The sequence below is a fragment of the Prosopis cineraria genome, unplaced genomic scaffold (genome assembly GCF_029017545.1).
Source record: "Prosopis cineraria cultivar Desert tree isolate PC_DT_omini unplaced genomic scaffold, ASM2901754v1 PC4, whole genome shotgun sequence".
In the NCBI taxonomy this organism is placed as follows: Eukaryota; Viridiplantae; Streptophyta; class Magnoliopsida; order Fabales; family Fabaceae; genus Prosopis; species Prosopis cineraria.
Window position 1 is genome coordinate 41,964,641 of NW_026555335.1, and position 24,537 is coordinate 41,989,177.

The following is a 24,537-nucleotide window of genomic DNA, read 5'->3' on the forward strand; positions in this document are numbered from 1 at the left end:
ATCCATCGTAGACAATCTAACCTACAAAAACAACACAAGTAGATCAACAAACTACTAACAACTCAAACCATAAATCCAAAATGCACTACATACAAAGCAGATGCTCAATTTACCATAAACTATTTAGAGTCTAACTGTCAATTTTTAGTTCTAGTACAAGCAGCAGCAGCAATATAGATAGCTCATAATGAATCCCTAAATCTGTATTTCTTTATATTTGAATGCAATAAAAATCAATAAAATACTAACCTAAAGGTAGGACGTATGTTAATAATTCCTAATAATATTTTAAAAAAAAAAGAAAACCTAAATTTGTAGACGCAGAAGCTGAAGCAAATTGGTGGGCTGAACTGCCAGACCTAGCAATACTTCCAGCACTTCTCAATCATTCTAGAACTAACACAGGTTCACTTCTTTACATAACGAACACTGAACATTACCAGAATTATCACAAAAAGCTTGTGCACTATCTTCGTGCCCCCAGCTCTTGTACAGAACTATTGTGCTTCTATGCTAAACTAATGGATCCAATTATAACACCTAACCTCTGGCATGCCAATAGAAGATAACTTGCCTGATCCTAAATGTTTCAAGAAAAATAGATATAGCAGCATGACTAATAAAAAAGAGAAGATGGGATTAAAAAATGAGATATTAAAATAAATTAACCAATGAGAAAACAGAATTCACCTTAGATTAAAGTAATCTGACCAATGAGCAGATGGGATTAAAGTAAAAAGAAATAAAGCTTTATTTTCAACTGAATGTTATCATCAGGACTTTAGACACCTAAAAGGGAGAAAATATAAATATATCTAAATCACAGGCTTGAAGTCATAATCATGCAATCGATCCATGACCTCAGGCGCCATCCTGTGATCAAAATATTATACTCTTTGTTTCCAACGCTCTTGATCATAGATAAGCCATTATATAACATTCAAAAAGAAGAAATAACACGAGATTGAATGCATATATATATATTTACTACATAAAAATTTTGCAAACCCATGGATATAATCTGAGAGTGCATCAAGCTCCAGCAGTTTGACAGAATCATTTTGAGTATCAAAAGATCAAAGAACAGAGAAATGAGCAAAAAAATATAAAATTGAAAAAAGATGAAGAGATAATGGCATACTGAAATAATTTCAATTCATCCTTCACTCCCTCAACCCTTTTTGCCTTTTTCACTTTTATCATGCAAAAGATTTGGAGGGTCCAAATTCAATTTCTGAGCTAATGAAAGAATTGAAACGGATAGAAGTCACCTGAGGGAGGCACTTGCAACGGTAGCACACGTGTCCATGACATCCGAGAACCAAACTCTGGTGAGATAAGATGTTCGTTGTAAAATTGTTAGTTACATTCGAGAGTTTGAGCTTATTACATTTTAAATAATAAGGCCAACCAATATAGCACGAGGATCCTAGCAAGTAAAAGTAGACAGCAACAGGAAGTCAGAATCAAGTCAGATTGATCATTCAACAATATGATGCAGTTCTAAAACATAATTGATTAGTCGAAACAAACACATGAAATCCAATCGAATGGATACGAGCGTTGATGCATTACTTTTGTTATTTTACTTTGAATTATGATAACATTAACAATCTCATCTTTATGATGAAAAGAAAAAGAAAACAATCCGTGACAGTAATCACTGATTACTGTCCCAGGCATAAGCATCTACCTGTCATCTCCAAGACCCTGAGGTAGTACTAGTCGAGAAGAGAGAATCATCAATGAAGCTTCAATCTTCTCCACTTCGCTCACGACCTCTCGTATCTGGTCGAAACTCAAGGAACCTGTCGGTGCAATGCATGGAAATATCAGCATCCAGGAAGAGAACCTCTCTGCACAGGACATGTGACCTTCACGGAGCTCTGACAGAGCATAAATCCGATCAATCGTCAGATCTTAAAAATAAGAAAGATGAAAGAGAAAAAAGAGAAACGATTTAGAGGAGATGACGTTAAATTAAAAATTAAAATAATAAAATAGTTGATACACAATATAAACAACCCATATATCTTGCAATTAACAAAAGCGTGAGCTGGAAGAGGTGAAACGATTTAGAAACTCAGGTGGTGAGAGAGCGATTAGTATCATGGACATCTCGGAAGCCGATGAGAGAAATGGAATAAATATCAGAGGATGGAACATCTTGAAGATTTGGACCGGTCGCCGTGCGAGTGAGTGAGTGCACCGAGAACCTGAGGGTAGAGAGAGACCCGCAACGAGTCTCACTTCCGAGCAGTGCAAGTCAAAGTGACAGATGCGAGAGGAGAGAGAGAGAGAGACTGCAGGGAAAGCGATTTGTAATGAGAGATTGCGGCGAAATGAGAAAAATGTAGAGAATGATAGTAGAGAATCATACATGGAGACGATGCAGAGAGAAATCAAAATTTTGAATTTTGAATCACCTCGGAAAAAAGTACAAAACCGGATGAGTTAAAGCAGTATGTCAGAACCTCTGTTCAAAAAGAGAAGAAAGTATGAGGTTAGGTGCTTTCGGAGACGTCCAAAACAATGCAGCAATTTCAAAAGAGGTCAGAACGTTCAAAAAAAATTTAACATGTTCTAAAATATTTTAGAAGTATCTAAATCAATTTAAAAATATTTAAAAAAATTTAAAAATTTTTAAAAAGTTATAAAAACTCATAAAAAATATAAAAATATTTAAAATATTTTAAAATATTTTACACATATTTTAAATTTTAATTTCTAAAAACATCCTTGTAAATATATATATATATATATATATATTTGTTATAAATATTTTTATGAAACACTCTAAAAAATGAATATAAATTATAGGATTGAATTAATCTTCACTGTCTATTAAGGAAGTAAGAAAACTCTAAAATAAGAAGAACATTTATAAATATCCTCTCATCCTCATTTGTAAATAACAAGCAAACCAAGTAAAGTTTTAAATTTTTAAATTTTTTCATTCAAGCTCTCTTTTTTCTTGTGTTTAAATTTTTTAATTCCTTTACCTTTACATTCTGAGAATTTGACTGTCTTAACAAAGATTAAAAGGTTAATTATGCAAAGACTGACGTGGTTAGAGGAGTACCATGGCCGTGACAAATAGCCATGAATGTGTATAAGTAGGGAGAGAGAAGGGGATACATTTTATTCCATCCCATTCCATCATGATCTTAATAGTAAATGAATCTAGCCAATGAGAGAAGAGAAATGACCTTAGGAAATTACATCCTAGCCAATAAGGGAACACCAAAATTTGGCTAATGGGATGAGTTTTATAAGATTTGTATAATTATACCAATGAGGGAACACCAAATTCTGGCCAATGAGACGAGTAAACTTTTACAAAATTTGTATAATAAGGTTGAGTTGATCCTTTATTTGCAGCTTACATAAATTGTGCCCACCGCACCTACCCTCACTGACACGTATGGGGAGGGTGCACTCTATCTCTCTCTCTCTTTCTATTTATTTTTTTTTAAAATTAATTATTTAATTTTTATAATTTTATGGAATTTGTACCCTGTGTTTTTATTTGTAAAAAAAATTATCACTTTTTTATATAAGTAAAATCATCTATTTTAATAAATATTTATTATACTTTTTTAAATTACTCTTAATATTAACGAAAAATAATTAATGCATACTTATATTAATTAATATAGAGAATTTTACTCTCATTTTTTATTTTTAGACATTATTATTATGGTTAATTAATTTTTTAAAATTGTATGATATAATTTTTTTTATATATAAAAATGGAGAGAGTAGTTCAATCATTATACTTTAACCCCGCCATTCCATCCTTATACTTTTCTCAATTATCTCCATCCTTCCCTCTGTTTCAAAAAATATCTAAGTCCTAAAAACTCATCTTATGTGGCACTAGCAGCAATTAACGATGTTAAAAATTGCTGAGTTGGTAGCCAGATCAAGGCCACGTAAGATAAGATGAGTTGAGAGTGAGTATTTAAATTGTCGAAAAAAATTATAAGAAAAGCCTCAAGGTCCTCTAAAACTAGACGAAATAGAAGAATTCAGAGAGAAGATAATTGCGAATCTAGAAAGTGCTGAACGAAAGACAGCATCGAAAGAAGAGGAGGAAGGTTTTTAACAATTGGGAACTGGATAACATAGTACACGGCGATTCTCCAAGAAAGCTCATTCGTGAGAGAGAGAGCTTTTATTTGCAGAGGATAATAATTTAATTTCATGAATTCTAAATGGAGCACACCATATCAAGCCAAATGTCTGCAAGGAATTGGCCAAGATTTAGGACTCATTTAATTTTTTTTATATTTTATGTTTAGAAAGTGAAATTTTATTTTTAAACTATTGAAAGTTGTTTGGATAAAATATATTGTAGGAAAGCATATTCTGAAAATACATATAAATAGTGGTTAAAAATTAAATTTGAAAAACATAACTTAAAAAGTAAATTTAAAAAATAGGATGTTATTTGATCATACTATTTTAAGTTTAATCTCTTATTTTTTTATTTAAAAAATAGTTAATTCATTAAAAATATAATTATTATTTCAATAATAATAATTATTATATATCAATTTTTTAGCATTATAAATTGAATAATTAATCATGTTAATTTTTAGCATCAATGTATAATAAAAATTATAAATTTTTATCATATTTTTTAAAATTATAAATTAAAAAAGCACAAATAACTAGATATCAAGTTTTTAGCATTGCAGATTAAATTTTATGTCATTTAAAATATTTATCATATTTTTTTAAATATTTTAAATATATTATATTTATATAATAAAAATTATAAATTATTATAAATTAATCTCCTTTTTAATAATTGTATATTCAAAAGTACATTTTACCATCATAATTCAATTAATTTTTGGTATACTAAACTGACTTTTAAAAAAATATATTTAAATATAAATTTTATTACAATAACTGAATTTTATTAAATTAATTTTTATCAAATGAATTTTCATCAAATAAATTTTTGATAAATTAAAAACTAAACACACACTTAGTTTTTATTCTCTGTTTAAATTGCAAATTGCATAACAAAAGACAAAATACTCTTCCTCAGAAAAAAAATTTTGCATAAGGAAGCATCTAAGAGCAAAACAAATGAAAAAACATATAAAAGGGTATCTAATTCAAGATCCAACCCTCTTCATGAAACATTCAAATAGCATACTCAACTTATGAAAAACAAATCTGAAACAGAGTTCTATAAAATTCTCCCTAAAAATTTACCTCCTGTGAAATCAAATAGTATGCCCCACTTATAAACAAAACACAAACAGGACAATAAATGTTGCAGTTTGAAAGTGAGATTTCTTTCTGATTTGTGAAGACGTAGCGTTAGTAGAGACTGTCATTTTGCTTTCTGATTTCATTCCTATTCAAAATCGTATTTGTCTATCTCTGGTTTCTCGCCTTCCATGATTTGAAATCCTCTGTCTTGAAGTCATGTTTGGTACATTAAAATTAAATTTAAGAGAAATAAAATTAAAATTGAAATCATGTTTTCACTTGTTTGGTATGCATGAATCCAATTCCTTATGAATTTCAATTTTATCAAAATACCTAGAATTTAATTTCATCTTCATCATGATGGAATTGCCACAATTTCATAAAATTATCATAAGTGCCCCACATACACACTCCATCATGATGGTTGAGTTTTTTATTTTTTTATAAGGACATTTTGGTCTTTATTTATTTTAAATACATATATTTATTAATATTATATTCAGATTCCATCTTCATACCAAACATACATTTATAACTCAATTCTATTCTGATTCCAATTCCGATTCCAATTCCAATTCCGATTCCGATTCCATCAAAAACTCTTCCATCATACCAAACAAGGCCTGACTTTTCTCACCTGTGTCTCCGTTGTCTTTCCCAAGAATTTAATTCGCGTTTGTTTAAATTTTAATTGAGTATAATAAATTATAAAAATAATTAATTAAATAATAAATTTTAATCATAATTAATTATATTATAATGTAACCTGTTTGAATATTATTTTTTAAAATTAATTTTAATAAAATTAAAAAAATTTGAATAATTTAATCATAATTAATTTTAATTATATAAATTTCTATATAATTTAATTCTTAAATATCAAATATTAATTTTTTAAGAATATAAAATTTAAATTTTATTAAAAAAAGTAAAGAGAAGAGAGTTTGATTTTATTTTTATTTAATATTATGTCTTTTCTATAATTTTTTTAGACTTTTTTTATAATTTTTTTCAATATTTTTAATCAATTTTTTGCATAAAACTAATGGAGAGAGCTTACAGAAAAACGCACATTTTACCTCATAATTAATTTTTGATTTTTTAATTATTTGGATAAATTGATTCAGAAAATTAATTTTAAAATAAAAAATTAATTTTTTTTTATCCAAACACACACTTTAATGTTGCACTGATTTGATTACAAACTCACTTACGACAAGTTATAAGAGGCTCAGTTATTTTTTGAAACAAGGGGATGGATGGAGATTACTACAAAAAATATTAAGATTCAATCATGATGAATTAAATTATAAAAATTAAATAATTAATTTTTTTTTATCAAAAACATATTTTTAATATTTTAATTTTATATAAAATTTTAATTTAATCTCATAAATTTATAAAATATATTTTTAATTCTTTAAATTTGACGTCATTATTTTTAAATGATTATTGTTTACATTAAATATTATTATTTTTTTAAAAAATGAATTTAATATATTAATATTTGAAAGTGTTTTGTGAATATTTAAAAATTAATAATTAAATATTTTTTATAAAAATTAAAAAATAAAAATAAAATTTTATATAGAGTTAAAAAATTTAAGACACACTTTGTTGGGGGTGATGCGAGCCGTGAGTGATGGTGCTTTGCCGGTCGACTCAGCGGGAGGTAAATGTAAATCTAATACCACCGCCAGTTGCTTTCTGTGTTTTACCCGTCCCAAACAGAATATCTGTCTTTGCTTCGTCATCTTCAAATCGGGTCCTGGCCAATCTTTCCCAACGATTCAAACAAATTTTCCGACAAAATTTGGATCCTCGGGGAGGTGGGTCGATGAGCTGATTAATTATTTACTCCAGGACGATGAGATCGATCCCTTCCCTCTTCTTGGATTCCCGCGTCTTTCGTTCTACTCACAGTCTTGATGGAACAAAATAGAAATTTATCCCCTGCCGCCGATGCACCCGATCGAGATAATGCCAAAGTGATAGAATGGGAGGACTTCGAGCATCACCTTGCGAGGCTGGTGAGTCTTTCTTCTGCCCTTTATGAAGCGAAGCAGAAGAAGCGATGTCTTCAACAGAAGCTCGACCACCTTATTCAGGTAGAGTTTTGGTGTGTTTCAAGAAATTTGTTCTTTCTCCTACTTCTCATTCAGGTCTCCGTGTTGATGGGTAAATTGAGAGAACTTTTGAGTACAAGAAACTAAGTAGCGCTGCCGAGGAGTAAATGAGATGAGGCATAGGGTTTCTTCATTTTGGTTTTAGCTGTGAAATAGAGTTATGATACAATATTTTATGGACAATGCATTGACCATGGGAAATTCGTGCGGATTAATTCGCAAATTGTACATGGTTGAGTTAAAATTGACTTAATTTATCACAAAATTAGAAGAATACTGCTCGCTCGCTTCTTCTTCTTCTTCTTTTTAAACTATGCTTCCCTGGGATTTTAATGGTTGTGCCTGAGTTTGTTTTTACGAGGCTAGGGGTGCTTTATAAATTATACCGTGGGCGTGGGCTGAGGCGAAGGATTTTTCATGTAAATTTATTAAATCTTTTATGATAGGACAATCCCTTTAAACAAAAAGATTAATGAAAGACGAGGAATACAAAATGTTAAAAATGTTCCTAAGCGCAGAAATAGAGGCGAGCCTTCATATTGCATGAACTGTTTCATATATCAATGTTCATTTAATCATACCGTGACTTATCTACCAAAGTGCGGGGTTTGGCAACACTGTTTGTCGTTGCTTGTTTCATCTGTTTGTTTAAAGCTTGAGGGAAAAATGTATGATTATGCTTTGCTGTTTCTTTTAGCTTTCTATCTCTGTTTGCTCGGGCATGCATGTGTATGTAACAGTTAGACAAAGATAGAAGGAAAAGTTACATGTCTTTCCAACTTTATCTAGGTCAGTTACAAATTTTGCGCACAAGGTTTGATATTTTTAATCTGGTCGATGGTGATGTTGAGTAATCTTGAATTTTGTCATCTACATCTTGCATCACGTACCTGTTTTCCTGTTTTCTTTTTCATTCCGTCCTTTTCTATTGGGTCCTATTTATGAGTTTCTGTTGAGACAACGTTCAGGATTGTTTTATTTCAATTGTTATTTTATTCTAAATAAATGTGGCCTTAATCAATGAGCCCGCATATTAGCGGGCGGTAATTTCATGAGCAGGTCAAGGGTGAGTCATTGAGTAGGTCATATGAACTTGAGGAGATGCGTCAGAAACTTGAATCAAGGAAAGCAATGGTGGAGAATGTGTCAATGCATTCCAGGATTGCAAAGGAGGATGCCACCAAGAAGAAAGAGCAGCTTGGTGTTGAAGTTGAATCATTATTGGTGGCAGGAACATCTCTTTCTGTATCTAGAAGAAGGCTTCAGGTGATCTTACATTTATTCTAATACCTAGTAGGTTTTTAATTCAAAAATTGTCTCACAATTTCTTTCTATGATTAAAGAGTGTCACCTTTTTCTGTGTACATTTGTGGTTGTTATTTAAAAGCTGATTATGCTGTCAATGTAGGAATCAAATAGGATACTGTTTGAAGAAAAAGGTTATGTTCAACTGAGAAATTTGCAAAAGATGTTAAGACTGAGGCAACAATATATGGCATTTCAAATATCAATGCTATATCCTGTGAAGTTCTCGGTTGGACCTGCGCAAGAGCAAGAACTTGAAGCATATCCTGCTGGCAGCCTAGCGGGTAAGAGTTAATTGAATAAATCTTCTTATTCTATTTATGCAAACAATACATGTGCCAAGTTATCATTATGTTGAAAATAATTGGATGTCAAGTCATCATGTCTAGTTAGATGATAAATATTTTGAAAATAATTTTAATATTGTCATTATTTGTGTACCCAGGTAATTCTGCTGAACTTAAACCTGTTAATCAAGGATCCTTAACAATTCTGGGTCTGCATTTGACTATGTTGTCTTTTAAGAAGATGAGCTTTTTTACTGATAAAAAGGAAATTCAAAAGTCTGCAACTGCCCTAGGATATGTTGCGCACGTAAGTTCTGATGCCTCAAAATAATCTTTTAATGCTTCCTTTTCTATCATGTGACTATTAATAATCCACACCTGCACGATGTGATATTATTTTCTGATATTTTATGTATACATATGCCAAAGTCAATTGATTGTCATTTCCTTTTCTCGTTATGGTTATGGTATTAAATTTTTGTGTCTATAAATACGGCATTATTTTAGGTTTAATATGAAATTTGAACCTAGATGTATAGATCTAGAGGTGATTTGAACCCTATACTTGTAATAGGTATATTTTAAACCTTGAACAGTTAAAGTTGGTGCATCTTTGCCCCCATCGTTAATCTGAAACTAATGGCTGTTAGCTTCTAAATATAATGGCGCCCACATTCTAACCTTCTCTATTTGCGTCCCTGGCTCTCTCCTCCCTCTCTCTCACCTCTCTTCACTATTGACCTCCATCTCCATTATCAACTATAGCCAAATATGGGCAAGCATGGTGAAGGCCATGGCTATGTTGCCGACATTGCTCAACTTGTGCAATGAAGGCAAACCTTTCAAAAAGAGAGAACATAGAAGGAAATATGGGGCGAGTACATACATTCATCATGGGGAAGCAACAAATTCAAGTGTTGAATGTGTTAGACGTGGTAAAAACACAAAGGTACCATTTCACTACAATCATCATAGCTGAAATGGGCTTTTTCACAGATTCGTCCAACCTCTTTGCAATTTTCCTCATCACCAAACTGTACAGTCATATTAACCACTAGGAGCCGAATTCTCTCAAACTTGGGACACTACCTCCCAACGTGTAGGCTGCAGTTAATGATGTGGCCTTCTGCGACACTCTTTGGGCAACTCTTCTTTGGTTGGCTGGGTGACAAGCTCAGCTGAAAAACTATATGTGGAATGACTTTGTTGATGATGATCGTCTGTGGCCTTGGCTCTAGCCTTTCCTTCAGAGACGCTCCTAAATCTGTCATCACAACTCTCTGCTTCCACTTCTGGCTTGGCTTTGGCATTGGCGGAGACTACCCACTTTTTGCCACCATCATGTTTGAATACTCTAACAAGAAGACTCGTGGTGCTTTCATTGCAATCATTTTTGCAATGCAGGGTTTGGGGATTTTGACCAGTGGCTTGTTTGCAATCAGCTGCATTTAAGTTGATGTTTGATGCTCCTCCTTACCAGATTGATCCAGCTGGTCAACATTTCTTGAAGTAGACTTTGTTTGGCGGATAATTCTAATGGCAGGATCGGTGCTGGCTGTATTGACTTATTATTGGAGGATGAAGATGCCAGAGACTGCTCATTACATTGCACTTGTTGCCCAGAACGTAGAGAGAGCAATGGCTGATATGTCGAACGTTTTGCAGGTGGAGATTCAAGCTGATCATGAGAAGGTTGAGCTCAAACTCCTCATCACCGATGTCGGACACAGCCATGGCTGTTGCAGCTGTCAATGATGTTGCCACTTGGATTCACCTTCATGGGAGAAGGGCATGTCGGAGGAGTGGGAGGAGAGAGATGCTGTGAGAGGGGGAGAGAGGAGGGAGATGTTAGATGCCTAATGGGCCCCACTGCTCAAGTTAATGGATGTTCAGTCTAAATTATCGTTGGGGGCCAAATTACTACCAATGTAATTGTTTAGGGGTTAAAATGCACCAAATATGAGTTTATGGTTCAAATCGTCCTAAGCCAATAGTTTTGGGTCCAAATCTCCATTTAACTTTTTTTTTTCTTTTTTTAATTTTGCATGGCTCTTGACCTATTAACTGTTGAGATATACTTTATCAGGCTAATTTTTTGGCAGGCTGTATCACTTATAGCGTCTTACTTGCAAGTTCCTTTGCGATATCCTGTACGATTGGGTGGTTCTCGTTCATATATTATTGACAATGCACCTTCAAAGGATCTAGCATTTTCAGATTCTTCATCAAGTACAATGCCTATTACAAACAGTAAGCACATGTCATTCCCTCTTTTTTTAGAGGGTCAAGACACAACAAGAGCAGCTTATGCTGTATTCTTGTTAAACAAGGTATATCTTTTTCAAAATGTTATTTTTTTCACTTTTATTAAAAGGGGAAAAAGACAGAAAAATTTGCTTTAGTATTCAAGTTATTATGCAAACTGTTATCTTGAGGGTAAATGTTTTAACATCGAAGGCATGGCCTTCCTCTAGTTTGTTGTTTTGCTTTATAAATCATTGACTGAACACTAGCTATTCACTGATATTTTCTGCTCCATTTTCCCATTTTTGTTCAATATATGTTTTTGTTTGTGTATTTTTTTTTTTAAAATGTGTGTATTATATGGTATTTTGTTTTTATTCAATCCCTTTTGCGAAAAGAGCTCTGAAACACATTTTATATGCACATGAAGTTCGTTCCAGGCTTCCAGCATTCATTTGCTGGGTTGATTAAAAAAAAGGTCTTGTTCATATTTTTTAACTTCCGAGTGAAGATATAGATGTTAGACGTTCCCTTACGTTGCGTTGTTGGCTGCCAGGAGAAATTATACTTTGAAGAATTTCCCTAACCCCAGTTTCACTTGGAAGACCGAGAGTTTCTTCCCTGGATTTTTCATGTATGAGTGGAAATAATGATTTATACTTTCAGGACTGATGGTCTTGCATCTTGATTAGTTATTGTTTGATAACCTTTTAGCTCAGGCTTTTTTGTGTTTATGATACATCAGATATTATGCAGGACTGTCTTAACACTAACAGTGGGCCCTTCTCGCTAGTTTAGTTGTTTTTTCAAGTATGAGTTGTGTGCGTGATCACTACTGTTACTGTTCGTAACTATCTATTCCAGCTAAACTTGACTTCTTGCCCCTTCCTCGCTTTTTCTGATTTTAGGATTTAGAGCAGCTCTTGAATTCCATTGGTGCTAGGAGTTTGGGACCAAGTCATGTTTTGGCTAATTTGAGGGAGCTTTTAAGGATCATTCAGTCTTCAACATTTATAGACAGCATGATCTAGTGTTTTTGTTTCAACCGCCGACAACGCTGTAAATTAATTTTCCATATTCTTACCCTGGTGCAATTTTCTAGGTGCACCTTCACATGTAGCATTGTTAGATATGAAAATTGAAACAAACCACGTGTAATTGATTCGGTATTCTTTCGAAAGGATTCAAACAAAATTTTTGTGAAGGACATAAAGCTAGATTCATTCCTGCTGGGATGAGATTGCACTTTGTTTAGACACTTTTTTTCTCGTCTTAAATGAGAGAGTTGTACTATTCATAAACGTTTTCTTCCAAATTCTTTGTACATTTTATTCTTTTGATATTTTTCACACATTATCAGGCTTCATGTAATTTTATTTTTTAAATCATTTAATATTTTTTTCACAGAGGTTAAAAATTAAAATAGACTCAATTTTCTTGAAAAAAATAAATTATTATTTTTTCATTTATATATAAAAATTGCATGGGAAAATATCTATAGTTTGAATATGAAAAAGAAGTGACTAAAAGGGGAAGAAAGGATGCACGTGCCAATACCTCCATCTCCTTATATCCATAATCACTGCACATTGGCGTTCATCTTCACTCACCAAAAGTTCGCAAATCAATGATCATGTTGGCTGTCCAACTTTGAATATAGTAATTGGATTTTTGGTCTGATTATCGCAGTAAAGACTTGAATGATCTATTATGGCAAAAGCAGGGCGGGTGCCTCCAATTGTCATTTCAGTCAATACTTTCACATTTTAAACAGGTTAGAATTGCAGGTATCTATCTCTTCTGCGGAATACCCATTGAGCTGATAAGGTGATGTCAAACAGGAAGGGAAAAGGGGGCGCGAGAGAAGAGAAAGGGGGAAGTGAGAGAAAGATAGGAAAAGGCCCAAATTTTCAGCAACTCTTATTTAATAATATTAAAAATTGAACATAAATAAAAAATATAATTTTATTTATAAAACTCTAAAAATAATAAAATAATAATAATTTAAATTTAAATCTAATATTTATGATAACAATAAAGAAAATGAAAAATCTTGACTTTAACGGATAAATATCCTTTTTTAAATATTCTTAATAGATAATCTTAATATTTCAGATAAAGTTTAATTATCCTAATTAATTATTATTTCATATTTCATAATAAGGACTCGACTATATCTTATAAAAAGGGATGTTCGAGTCTTGTTGGTGGTGTAAAAACTTTATCAATGGGTAGGTAATTACAAGACTGCAAGTATATTTGTAAGGGCCATTCGATTGGTGGATCTCACATTGACGCGTGTAAGCTCTCAAATTGGCAGGCAGGAAAGAGATGCGTTCTCAAGAGATATTGCATTTTCACACACTCACAAAAACATTGAGATATTTGGGAGCTCTTAATGAAGGGGAGGCCACGCTTTGATTTTATTCATGTGGAGGTCTGGCTGGCCTGTGCCAAGCATTAGTCAATCAATTAATATAATTATGGGGCGTTGAAAAAGAAACAAATATAATTGCAAGCAGGCATCACAGTTAATTACACGTAACTCTACTTTCCCTTTTCACTCGTAGGGTTTCCCCAATGGAAGTGGGTCGTTGCAAGGGGCCCTCCAAAGATGTGCTCTGCCAGGGTGTCCTCATTCAAAGGGTTCTCCATGCGATGGCTAATGCCCTGTTTGGTGGCAAGGAATTAAGGGGAGGGAAGTGGAAGTAGATGTGGAACTCAATTTTGTGTGTTTGGTATGAATGAAGAGACTTCTTGAAAAATTGGGTTCCATCAAATTCGAAGGAACTGAGTTCCACCGCCATACCTAAGGAGCCCGGTTCCTCTTCTTTGGATCTGCACTTTCTGACCATTTTGTCCCGAGACCCTCCCTCACTGAACAATCGAAGAATGACGGTGCAGATGTTGGTGGCCCGCGTTCGACAGCATGCTCTAGACCTTCGATGGTGATAGTACCCGTCGATGACCAATCTTCTGACGTCAACATCAATCTTCCAATCTTCCATTAAAGTCTACTCCCATTTTTACTTTTATTTCCACTAAAATCATTTCTTTATACAAAACCAGCCATAAGTGATTGACGGGCCTCTTTTCTTGGATATTTTCAGGCGCGAGCGAGTGGCAAGCTTGGTTTGATGTGTGTGTGGGTCTGGGTGCGTGAATGGTGGATATCGACCTGTGAGGGTGAAAACTTAAGGTGTGTTTAATTGGAAGAGAGGGAAGAGGAGGGGAGCTGAGGGTGAAAACTTAAAATGTGTTTGATCGGAGAAGAGGGGAGTGAAGGGGAAGGGCTCCTCCCCTCTAAATTGAGGGGAGTTCCCCTCCTCTCCTCTTCCTCTCCCTTCCCTCCTCTCTCCTCACCTTTCCTTTTCTCTCCTCTCCTTCCTCTGAATCAAACATACCCTTAAGATGTGTTTAGTTGAAGAGAAGGGCGCCCCTCTCCTCCTCTCCTTTGATTAGGAGGATAGAAGGAAAAATTTGTCCCCTCCAAATTAGGGGTAGCTCCCCTCTCCCTCCCTTCCCTCACCTCCCTTCTCCTCTTTTTAAATCAAATAAATCCTTAAGGGCATTGAGGAATTTTATATCGAAGGCAGTGGGTGATTATCAAAGTTGGCATCAATTGTTTGCTAGGGTTAATTTGTGTTTGAATAAAGTTCAGTGGTGCCTAATTTGCAAGAGAATGGCAAATAATTTTTATATTGATGGATACAAATGTGTTACACTGTATATATTTTATCAAAGGGTGCATATAAGTATCTATACATTTAATTTTAAGTAATAAAATGACATTTATCAATGTATATTTATATTTATATTTTAGAGAAATTGTGTTAATTAAGGAGAGATCTATAGGAGCAATCTATGTCCTCCTAATTCGGGGTTAGATCACCACATTCTCACAAATTAGGGCAGAAATATGAAGTCTAATTGGATGCACTTTAGATCACCATCTTATATATCATCTATTGTACATCATATCATCTTAACTCAGATTATAAAATGACATCTTTTCCCTTTGAACACATCCAAATCCAATAAGTATTCAGAAGAAACAGAATGGAGAGATAAAAATGGTCGGACACCATGCTCAGTGATCCACCTTTTCTGCTACTCAATCCCGGCAATAGCGTCGTTAAGTTTTTTTTTTAATTAAGAAAATGACAATTATCAATATATGCATGTAAAAACCGGATAGCATATACATCTATGATTGAAGTTCTAGAATAGCATGCATAAAATCTTCAATAATTTATAGCAGCCATATTCTTATGGTATCAAAGCACTCGGTGTCCAAAGTCACATTGAAGTCCGATTTATTTGAATTCGAGTCGAATCAGGCTCGAATGGAAAATTAAAGGACTATCACTCTTTCTACTAAAACTAACTGTGGCTGGTCAAATATAATAGTTGTATTCTAATAATGGTTTATTTTGTATTCATTGATAAAGCCTACGCGATGCTGAGTTTAGAATATCAAGAACACTACTAAGCACTTTAAATCCCATAACCCCAATGCCTCCTACAAGTTTGTGAGACGGGGTATCTTGGACCTCATTTCTAACAAACCTCAAGCGACAACAATAACTTCTAAAATCTGATGAATCTGTTATCACATTACCTCCTCCAATTATTCAATCATTACCCACCTCAAACATTTCATTCTCTCATTCACACCACCAGTTACTAATTCAGCTTCACTATTTCCCAACTACTAACCAATTCCCAAGTCCTAACTGACTTCTGCGAGACAATCCTTCCATCTCAATGATGGATAGCAGTGGGTAAAGTGGAAATTTCAGGAATTTTTTTTTTTGTTGTATTTGACTTTCAGCTTTTTTCTGGGTGACTTCGGAGACTTCAACTTCATGTTCTTGTACCTAGTTCGTGCTTAGCTTCACAGATATGTACCTTCAAGCACCTCACAACAAGAATTTGGAGAAACAGCACGGGACGTCTTCTTTTGCTGAACATACCAATTCGTTTTATTTACCCATAAAACAGTGTTGGAGGTAGAAAGATTGACTATGTTCCGAGTTCGCATGTGGCTTGTGGCTTACGCATTTTTTCAATGGACTTTTGGATTTAAATCTTGAGTTATATCTGCATTGAAAGCTAGTTTCTTTGCATATAAAATTAACCGATGAGCAACAGAGTTAAATAACAAGATAAAACCATCTTAAGTTCCTCTGTACATAGAAAATAATTGTTTTCTGAGTTGCTCCTTTGCAACGGATGGCCCAAATCTCTCTCAAAATTCGTTTACTCTGTTTCACAAGAGAATACTAATGACAAGTTTGAATGCCATGGCCAACAATCTAATCAGTTGCCCCTCAGAGTCTGAACAATCGTGTTGTGCCATGGGTCTGATAGATGCTGCAACAGGTTGTCAAATGGTCCTTGCCCAGTCACATTGTGTTGAACCACAAACCCCAAAAATGCCAACATCGCCAATCTCCCTGCACACACACTCACGAAAATCCAAACACAGTTAGCTTTCTATGCCTAACACAAATGTTATCATATCATTCATGTATGCTCAGATGGAACTCACCATTAGCAAGTTCCTTCTCTTTGGCCTCAAGTGTGGGAGCAAAGTTGAGGGGATTGAAGATGCCACCTGGGTATCCAACTTCATTGGGGGGTAAGCTGTATTGCTTGAAGATGGGATCTTGGTTGACACTTCCAGGGTTCTTAATGTCTTGCCATCTTCTGATCTCCACGTAATGGAACAAGATGAACTCAATCACGAACAAGGTGGATGATGATGCAAAGTACTCCTCTTTCCCAGCATCGTACCACTTAGGAACGTTGAGGATCCCAATCTTTGTGAACACCTCTGGAAGAAGCATCCCTGCAACACCCAACATGGCCCACCTTCCGTTCACCAGCTCAGCTTGAACGAACCACCTCAAGTTCTCTGGGTCCTCTGCTAGCCCCAAAGGGTCAAATCCATTGTCACCAGGAAGACTATTATAACAACACATCAAAACACAAACATGTTTTAGTCACTGTTGATGGTGATGCATTTAAGGGACTGTTCGTGTATAATAAGCACGTACCTTCCATTGAGGTAAGCTGGTGAGGCCAAACCAGGAAGCCACTCTCCCTTCTTGGCTTGAACCTTGAAAGAGGAGGAAGAGGCAGAGGAAGGAGGCGCCACGGTTCTGAAACCAACTTGCCTGTGTAGTTTACCGGAGGACCCGGTGAGAAATCCGGATCTGGAGGAGCATGACGGCCGGAAGATGGCAGCGGAAGCCTGGGTGGTGACGGTGGCCATGGGTTATTTCCGGCGAAGGCAGATAAAGAGAGGAGTGGGTAGATGAAAATGTCGGGATGGTGGGAGCGGCTTTGTATTTCATTTGACAAGCATTCTTGTGGTCGTTGTGCGTCATGGGTGGTGGACGGTTGATATTGGCAATATTTGGGATCGGACGGTGGAGAATGCGCTGTGGCTTATCCTTTTATCTGGGAGTCCTATCCGCAAATCTATATCTTCCTTGTCGTTGGCTCAAGCTGAATACTGTGGGACCACTGGTGCCACGTCGGAGGATTTTTAGAGGAAATCTGATGGTTGATGGTGAGATTGTCATCCAATCATTGGTGAAAACGTGGCTGGGTCAGCAGAGTTTTTTGGATAACTGTGCCAAATTGGCCATTATTCTATTTTTCTTTGGAAGGACAGCTTGGGAATGAGGGTACATTCACAAATTTAGGACCTGTTTAGTTTTTGTTATTATTTTTTATTTTTAGAATTTTTTTATAATACGTTTTTAAAAATGATTTTTAAAAAAATAAAATAAAAATTTATTTGATTATGTTAATTAAAAAATATTTTTAAAATTTAAAAAATAGACTGATAGTGATAATTATAGACAGTTAATAATGATGATTAATAATATAAATTAGTCAAGGTAAGTATAATTTTTAATAATAAAATATAATATATTTTAAAAATAAAAAAAATAAAGTAAAAATAATTTAAAGTTATTTATATTTCTTTGTTGTTAAAAAATAAAAAATAAAAATAATTTTAAAAATAATTGAATGAAAAATATTTATCCAAACAAAATTTTAAATTTTTCTGTTTTTAAAAATAAAAATAATTTTAAAAATAGAAAAAACCTGCCCGTAAAAAACTTAAACTTCTGTAGCCTAAGACGCAGAATAATAATAATAAAAAAAAAAGACAGAACACGAAAGCTAGAATGTAAAAAATGAAAAATAAAATGCAGATTTATTTATTTTTTCTTTTTTTATAATTCAGAAAAAACTTGGTTAGAAATCTGCATTTTTTTTTCGTACTCAGCACTTTTTTTCTTCATATTTTTTTTGTTATAGAATTCTTGATCCATTTTTTCAAATATCTTTTCATTGATCCTTAATCTCAATCCCCACCTCCAATGAATCCATCCTCAACAAAATTGTATATTGAAGCCATTAAAATTTAATGTGGCAACCATGTGGAGTTTGAGTAATTAACAAAATGTCAAGCCCAAACGTTAATTTACAAAATTTGCTAAAATATGTACTCCCCTGGGTTTCTAGTCCTAAATATAAGTGACTTCCTAGAAAAAATTTGTGGTCGTAAATAGTAAAATAAGTCATTTTGCATGAATTATTGGACTATTTAATATATATTTTTTTAAAAATAGCCGTCAATGAAGACTAAAGAGGAGAGAATGAGTATTTGACTTTTAAATTAATAATATTAATGAGGATAGAAAACTTATTCAATTTTAAGATCAATTTAATAAAGTGACTAACTTTCATTAGTTTTGGTGGAAAAAATTAAAAGTAGCTTAAACTATACTTCCTCAAATATTTATTACGAGATATCTCTAATCATTTAATTAAAAAAATAGTTAAATCCTTAAATTTTTTTGAATACAGAAGTAATTTCTAAATTTATCCACATCTAAAAGCATTTGCATTCCAAGGAGTCCAATTGAAAAATTGCAATTGCATCAAACTTTACACTGTGACAATATTAAAAAAATGTAATAAATAATTCACTTAATTATTATAATAAGGACTCTCCATTTTTTTTTTTAAATGTATCTTGTAATAAAGACATTGCTGCGTTTGTTTCAAGGGAGGCAGATGCATATGGGTGTTTGTTTAACATCTTGTCCTCCCCTTTTTTTTTGAAAAAAAAAAAAAAAAAACTTTGCACCCCTATGGTTCTCTAGAGAGGATTTACTAGTTTTAAGATTTGATTGAGAGAGAAAAAAAAAATCAATCTTTGAAGAAGATGAGAGCTTAAGTCAATTATTTGGGAGAGAATTGTGAAAAACCAAGCCACAGGAGAGGTGGGACTCAATTTTTAATACAGAGATTGAAGAAGAGAGAGAGTGAAAGTACATGGGTGAGACTAGGAGTGTTCAGTTTATACTTGTCTCAATTGGCTCAGTATCGTTCAAACTCAAAAACAATTGAGATAGGATAAGAAAGGGATGGGACACGGGATTACCATCAAGACGTCCCGTCTCGTCCCGAATATTATATATATATTATTTTTTATTTTAAAAATATACATTAAATATATTAATTATATCAATTATAATTTTAATACTTGCAATTTTTATATAAAACTAAAATTTTTTGTATTAATGATTTTAATCACATAGAGTAAATATGGCTATATCTTTCTTTATAATATATTAATTATATTAATATAATTTATTCTTATATCTATTTATTTAATAACTTTTATTTATATTGTATTTCTTATTTTATTTTTGAATGAGTAATTAGTTTAGCACATCGCAACTAAAGTAAAAAAAATAATGATTTGATGTTGTGCTTGGCTTGCCCATTGTTGCTGCTCTTATAACCTAGAGATTACTTGTAATTGCTATTATAATATGCAGTTGTGATTAATGTAATTCAATAATTAACTTTAAATTGTTGTGATTTATGCACTTGTGTTGTTTTAATTGTAGACTTAATAAATTATAAGATTTAAAATTTTAATAAATATTATTATCTATATATTTTTCTAACATTGTTCAATTTATCGAGATGGTGAGATGTCCTAATCTCGTCCCGATCTTATCTCAATTCTTAACGAAACGGGACATTAGACTAAAATTTAGTCTCGATCTTTTTTTTCGAGACAAGAATGTCTCAATCCCGTCCCGTCTCATAACACCCCTAAGTGAGACATGTGCAAGTGGGACACAATTTTTTTTCTTCGTTTTTTTAAACATTTTAAATGTGATATTTGTAAAAAACATTGAGAAAAAAACATTTCTTATGTTATTTTTAAACTCAAGAGTTGTAAGATATATAAAATTACCATTGACCACATTTTGCACGAGAAGGCCAATGACGTTGTGTGTGGTGACACTGTTAACCCGCACGGACGATGACATACCCTAATCCAACATTCCAGTAAGTGAGAATGAGCGCTAATGCTATCTGCAATACTCGTGATTTTCATGAACCTTGCCATTCAATCTCCCTCAAATTGGGGCAGAAGACACAAGGTAGGACAACCCCATATCTGCAATAATCATATCAGAAGAATTGATCAAACTTGAACTCCATTGCAATCACTTGTCCGCCCCAAGTCCTCCTGTTCATGATAAAGCAATCCCTCTGAAGTGTTGACTTTTCTCAGACTTCCTTTTTGGTGGGGATCGAGGGGGTAAGCAGCAAACTTTTAATGACTTTAAAGCATTAAAGCATGTCTATGATTATGTTAAAGGAATGAAAGGATCAATTACATATAGGATACTTGATTTAACCAAAGCTACACAAGTACACTACCTCCAGCATGCATTAAGTCATGCCACAATTACTTATAGCTGGTAGTTCAACTCGATCAGGATATTATTATCAATTCCCCGACCTCAAGTAATTCTATATTTAGAAGGATAAAACACAATGAACAGAAACTGATTGGCGTAAACCAATAACACAAGTATGGAGGGGAGAGTTGCGAGCACTGCCATCACTATGGATCTAAATGAAACAGTAAAGCAATGTATAAGCCCTATAGAAAGGACCAGGCAGGAGGACAATATGGCTGTTAGAGGCTTTGTCGATCCGAGGCCAGTGGGTTGTGGCAGTGGCTTTCATGGAAACTGCTTTCACATCCGCCGCTCCCCGAACGTCGGTGATCAGTGCTGCTATTTCCGTTCCAGACACTTCACTGGATAAGTTTCCATGCCCACAAACTATTCAGTCATTTATGTATGACTTGAGCGAGAAACATTGAGCACTATACATTCTAATAACTAATGAATCGGTCCAGCATTCATTACATGACGTCTTTGATATATTCCTAAATGAAAACAAGAAAAGCAACCAGAAAGGAGTTATTTTGAGGAAATATATATTTTATATTGTAAACACCTGACGACTGACGTGTATTATTGTGCTACGTGGAGGGTTTGAGACGGAAAGAAGCAGCCTACTTGAAGGCATTGCCTTCTGCTATGTGTTGGCCCTTTACTTGTTGCCTCTCGGCTGTCGGAATGAAAAGATCAAAAACATAAATCATGGAGATGCGGGGTATCGATCCCCGTACCTCTCGCATGCTAAGCGAGCGCTCTACCATCTGAGCTACATCCCCTTGTTGGACTCAAAGCCTGATTATCTTTAAATATTCTATCTTGGAAAATGAACAGTAAAATCCAACTTTGAACATTTTATAATTTTTTTAATAAGCTTAAAAAAATAGATCATAAACTAAAATACTCATCAACTGGTTGTGGAAAAAATTTGTACGGGTAGACTTGAACTTCGCATTGGTAAGCAGGCTCATATGAAAATAGTCCTGGATTCGCTGAAGAGAAGGGGCTTAATGGTTGGGCTTATAATACTATATGAATCCATAATTCAATATTCAATTTTTTTGGGGCGCTCTGGCTCTGTAAAATGGGTGCTCCCTGGCGGCAGAAACCCTAATACCCATGGCTGAACTATGGGGTTTAAGTCGCGTACGATCCTCCCATTCTAGCATTGGCTTAATCTGCGTTTCCGGTTTATCTTATTTTCTTTGGTGTGATTGGATTTCTTTTCTTCCTTTGACGTCTTTCTGTGCCCATGATGGCTATATAAATTTACTCCGAGAGAGTTGATTTCTATGATATAAAACACTATCTAAGGCACAGAGAGGAACGACCTCTTCAAATATTCTCTTATTCTGTTTCATTTGCAATTGGTTTTTATGATGTTAGACGCTTGAATGAATCGACACACCAGTGGTGTAAATGCATGTATATTTACAAATAAATGCGTGCGCGAAAGGGCTTCTGATGTGCAAATGATGACAAAATAGACAGGGACATCAGCACCCTCAGGAGATTGATGACTTCATCTATTCGGAATCTCTCTGATGCACTGACATTGAATCTTTTCGTACTCGCGTTTTTGTCTTCAAATGTCGAGTTGCGTCAAGTGTTTGTTATGACTGGTGCATTTCATTTTGGAATTGATTGCTTAATTGTTTGTTCTTCGCTTTCTTCACCTGTCACTGGTGCAAATAGAGTCTTGAAGAAAGTTTAGCTGTGTGTAACTTTGATGATGAATTGATGTTATTGCCTGCGCATGAATTTCCGGTATGATGGTTTCCAGTAGCAGAATCTGTTTCCTCTAAATTACAAGCCACAAGGCTTTAAAATCCTCTTTTTCTCTCTATTTAAGTTGACTTCTGTGATGTACTCGTTTAGTGGAATTATTAATTAGTAGAGTATATATGTTAGTGATGAAAATCTCATGATCATGATATGTTTATGATGATATTGACTAATCTCTATCGGGTTACCGCCCCCTCGTAATCTGGCTGGCTATGGTATGCGCATCTCTTTAAGTATGACATATTGATATTTACTTATTTGTGGAATTAATTTCCCCTCTCACCCTAAAGATGAGTACTTTGAAATGAGATTTAAATTATTTAGATTTTGATTCAAATTTAAAGTATTATTATATTATTATTATATATTATATTTATTTAAATAAAATTTTATAAAAATTATAAAATAATTTTAATAAATTTTTTATTTTTTAATTTGGTGTAAATTTAATTTAAAAAGTCTAATTTAATATTAAAATTTTTTATAATTGATATGCATTTATTATCCAAATATACTCTACACAGTTTAAAATTGTACATAATACATCTGAATAATTAAAATACGTCAATTATAAAAATTTTAATATTAAATTGAACCGTCTAAATTAAATCTAAATTATATTAAAAATAAAAAATTGTTAAAATTATTTTATAATTTTTATATTTTTTAATGTAATAAATATAAAATATAATAATTCTTTATTTAGATTTAATCAGAATAGTCTAGATCTCATTTTAAAAATGGTGCTCATCTTTAAGATGTGCATGGAAACTAAACCCTTATTTGTTTGGTATGTGATAATCTCCAGGAGCAGGCAGATTTGCAAGTAATGTTGGATTTCTGTGGTTACGATTTATAAAATTTTATCAAAGCATTCAAGTTTCCAAGGGTTTGAGGTAAATAAAATAAAAATTAGTTTCCCGGGAGTCAGGGACAAAAAAAGCCATGCTTGGGAAAATCATGCTTTTTCTTGTAATTGGCTTTTCGGTTAGCTTGAATAGGGGTTAAAAAAAACAAAAAAAAAAACATTTGACTGAGCTTGTTGGTGTTTGGGCTTGGCTTACTCAAATACCCGAATGTCTTTTCTTTTGAGGATGATGAGACTTAGCAGAGAAAGAGTTGAGAGGAGCAAAACAAATTTATTAACGTGGTTATCTACACATCATCAATAGATTTAACTCAAGAATGAAATTTAAAAGGACTAAGAACAACAGCAAAAAAAAGTATCAAAGTTAAAAATATAGAGACTGATAGCTGTATATTACAAAAAAGAAATAAAGATAAAAAATAGTGGAATCTAACTGTGCTGATGTTAGAAAAATAAAAATTCATTGGACTGGTGATTAATGAGCTGAATTTTAATTCAACTCAAAACTCTAGCAGTAAACTGTGTATATCTCACATTTAAGACACTGATTTATTGACAGAAATATAAATCTTGTTTTAGCGGTATAGTAGGTGATCCGAATCTCTAACTGTAAGCTTAATTTCGTTTTCAATAATATTAACATTCACCTTAGCTTCATGAAGGCAAATAATACTGGTTCATTTGAGATAATATCACGGATTTACGGAGCAAAAATTGGCGCTAATTTGACCATGAAACTTTACACCAAATCTCATAGTCAAGTGGAAGAAAAAAACTACTGAAGTTAAATGAAATCGGATGCAATTTTTAACAATAAATTTATGGTCAATGAAAAAAAAAAGTGAAGACAAAATTATTAACCAAAGTGGCTATTTTTTTTCATAACT

The 24,537-nt window shown here is 33.4% G+C and overlaps 2 protein-coding genes, 2 non-coding genes and 1 pseudogene across 6 annotated transcripts; 3 read left to right on the forward strand and 2 right to left on the reverse strand.

Moving 5' to 3' along the window:
* Positions 1 to 6,924: 6,924 nt before the first annotated feature.
* Positions 6,925 to 12,495, forward strand: LOC129309292 (vacuolar protein sorting 38). Of its 3 annotated transcripts, none has more exons than XM_054950808.1 (6): positions 6,925 to 7,340; positions 8,418 to 8,624; positions 8,767 to 8,947; positions 9,109 to 9,257; positions 11,053 to 11,280; positions 11,751 to 12,007. In XM_054950808.1, exons 1-6 carry the CDS (start codon positions 7,161 to 7,163, stop codon positions 11,778 to 11,780), a joined length of 975 nt encoding a protein of 324 aa, XP_054806783.1. In that variant the 5' UTR covers positions 6,925 to 7,160; the 3' UTR covers positions 11,781 to 12,007. The 3 variants fall into 3 exon arrangements, with proteins under 3 accessions (XP_054806783.1, XP_054806782.1, XP_054806784.1); XM_054950807.1 differs by lacking the exon at positions 11,751 to 12,007 and adding an exon at positions 12,103 to 12,495 and having other exon boundaries at positions 6,928 to 7,340; XM_054950809.1 differs by lacking the exon at positions 11,751 to 12,007 and adding an exon at positions 12,103 to 12,495 and having other exon boundaries at positions 7,199 to 7,340; positions 8,396 to 8,624.
* LOC129309294 (low affinity inorganic phosphate transporter 1-like) lies at positions 9,784 to 11,192 on the forward strand (annotated as a pseudogene).
* Positions 12,496 to 16,350: 3,855 nt separating the features above from the next.
* On the reverse strand, positions 16,351 to 17,534 carry LOC129310100 (chlorophyll a-b binding protein 4, chloroplastic). The gene is made up of 3 exons (XM_054951952.1): positions 17,257 to 17,534; positions 16,749 to 17,164; positions 16,351 to 16,653 (listed from the first exon to the last, which is right to left on the reverse strand). The coding sequence occupies exons 1-3, from the start codon at positions 17,472 to 17,474 to the stop codon at positions 16,517 to 16,519; spliced, it is 771 nt and encodes a 256-aa protein (XP_054807927.1). The 5' UTR covers positions 17,475 to 17,534; the 3' UTR covers positions 16,351 to 16,516.
* A 4,169-nt stretch (positions 17,535 to 21,703) lies between these two features.
* TRNAA-AGC (transfer RNA alanine (anticodon AGC)) lies at positions 21,704 to 21,776 on the reverse strand. Its single transcript has one exon. It is a non-coding gene; the product is annotated as a tRNA-Ala (tRNA).
* A 686-nt stretch (positions 21,777 to 22,462) lies between these two features.
* Positions 22,463 to 22,548, forward strand: LOC129310233 (small nucleolar RNA R44/J54/Z268 family). The gene has a single exon (XR_008593070.1). It is a non-coding gene; the product is annotated as a small nucleolar RNA R44/J54/Z268 family (small nucleolar RNA).
* The last annotated feature ends 1,989 nt before the right edge of the window (positions 22,549 to 24,537 follow it).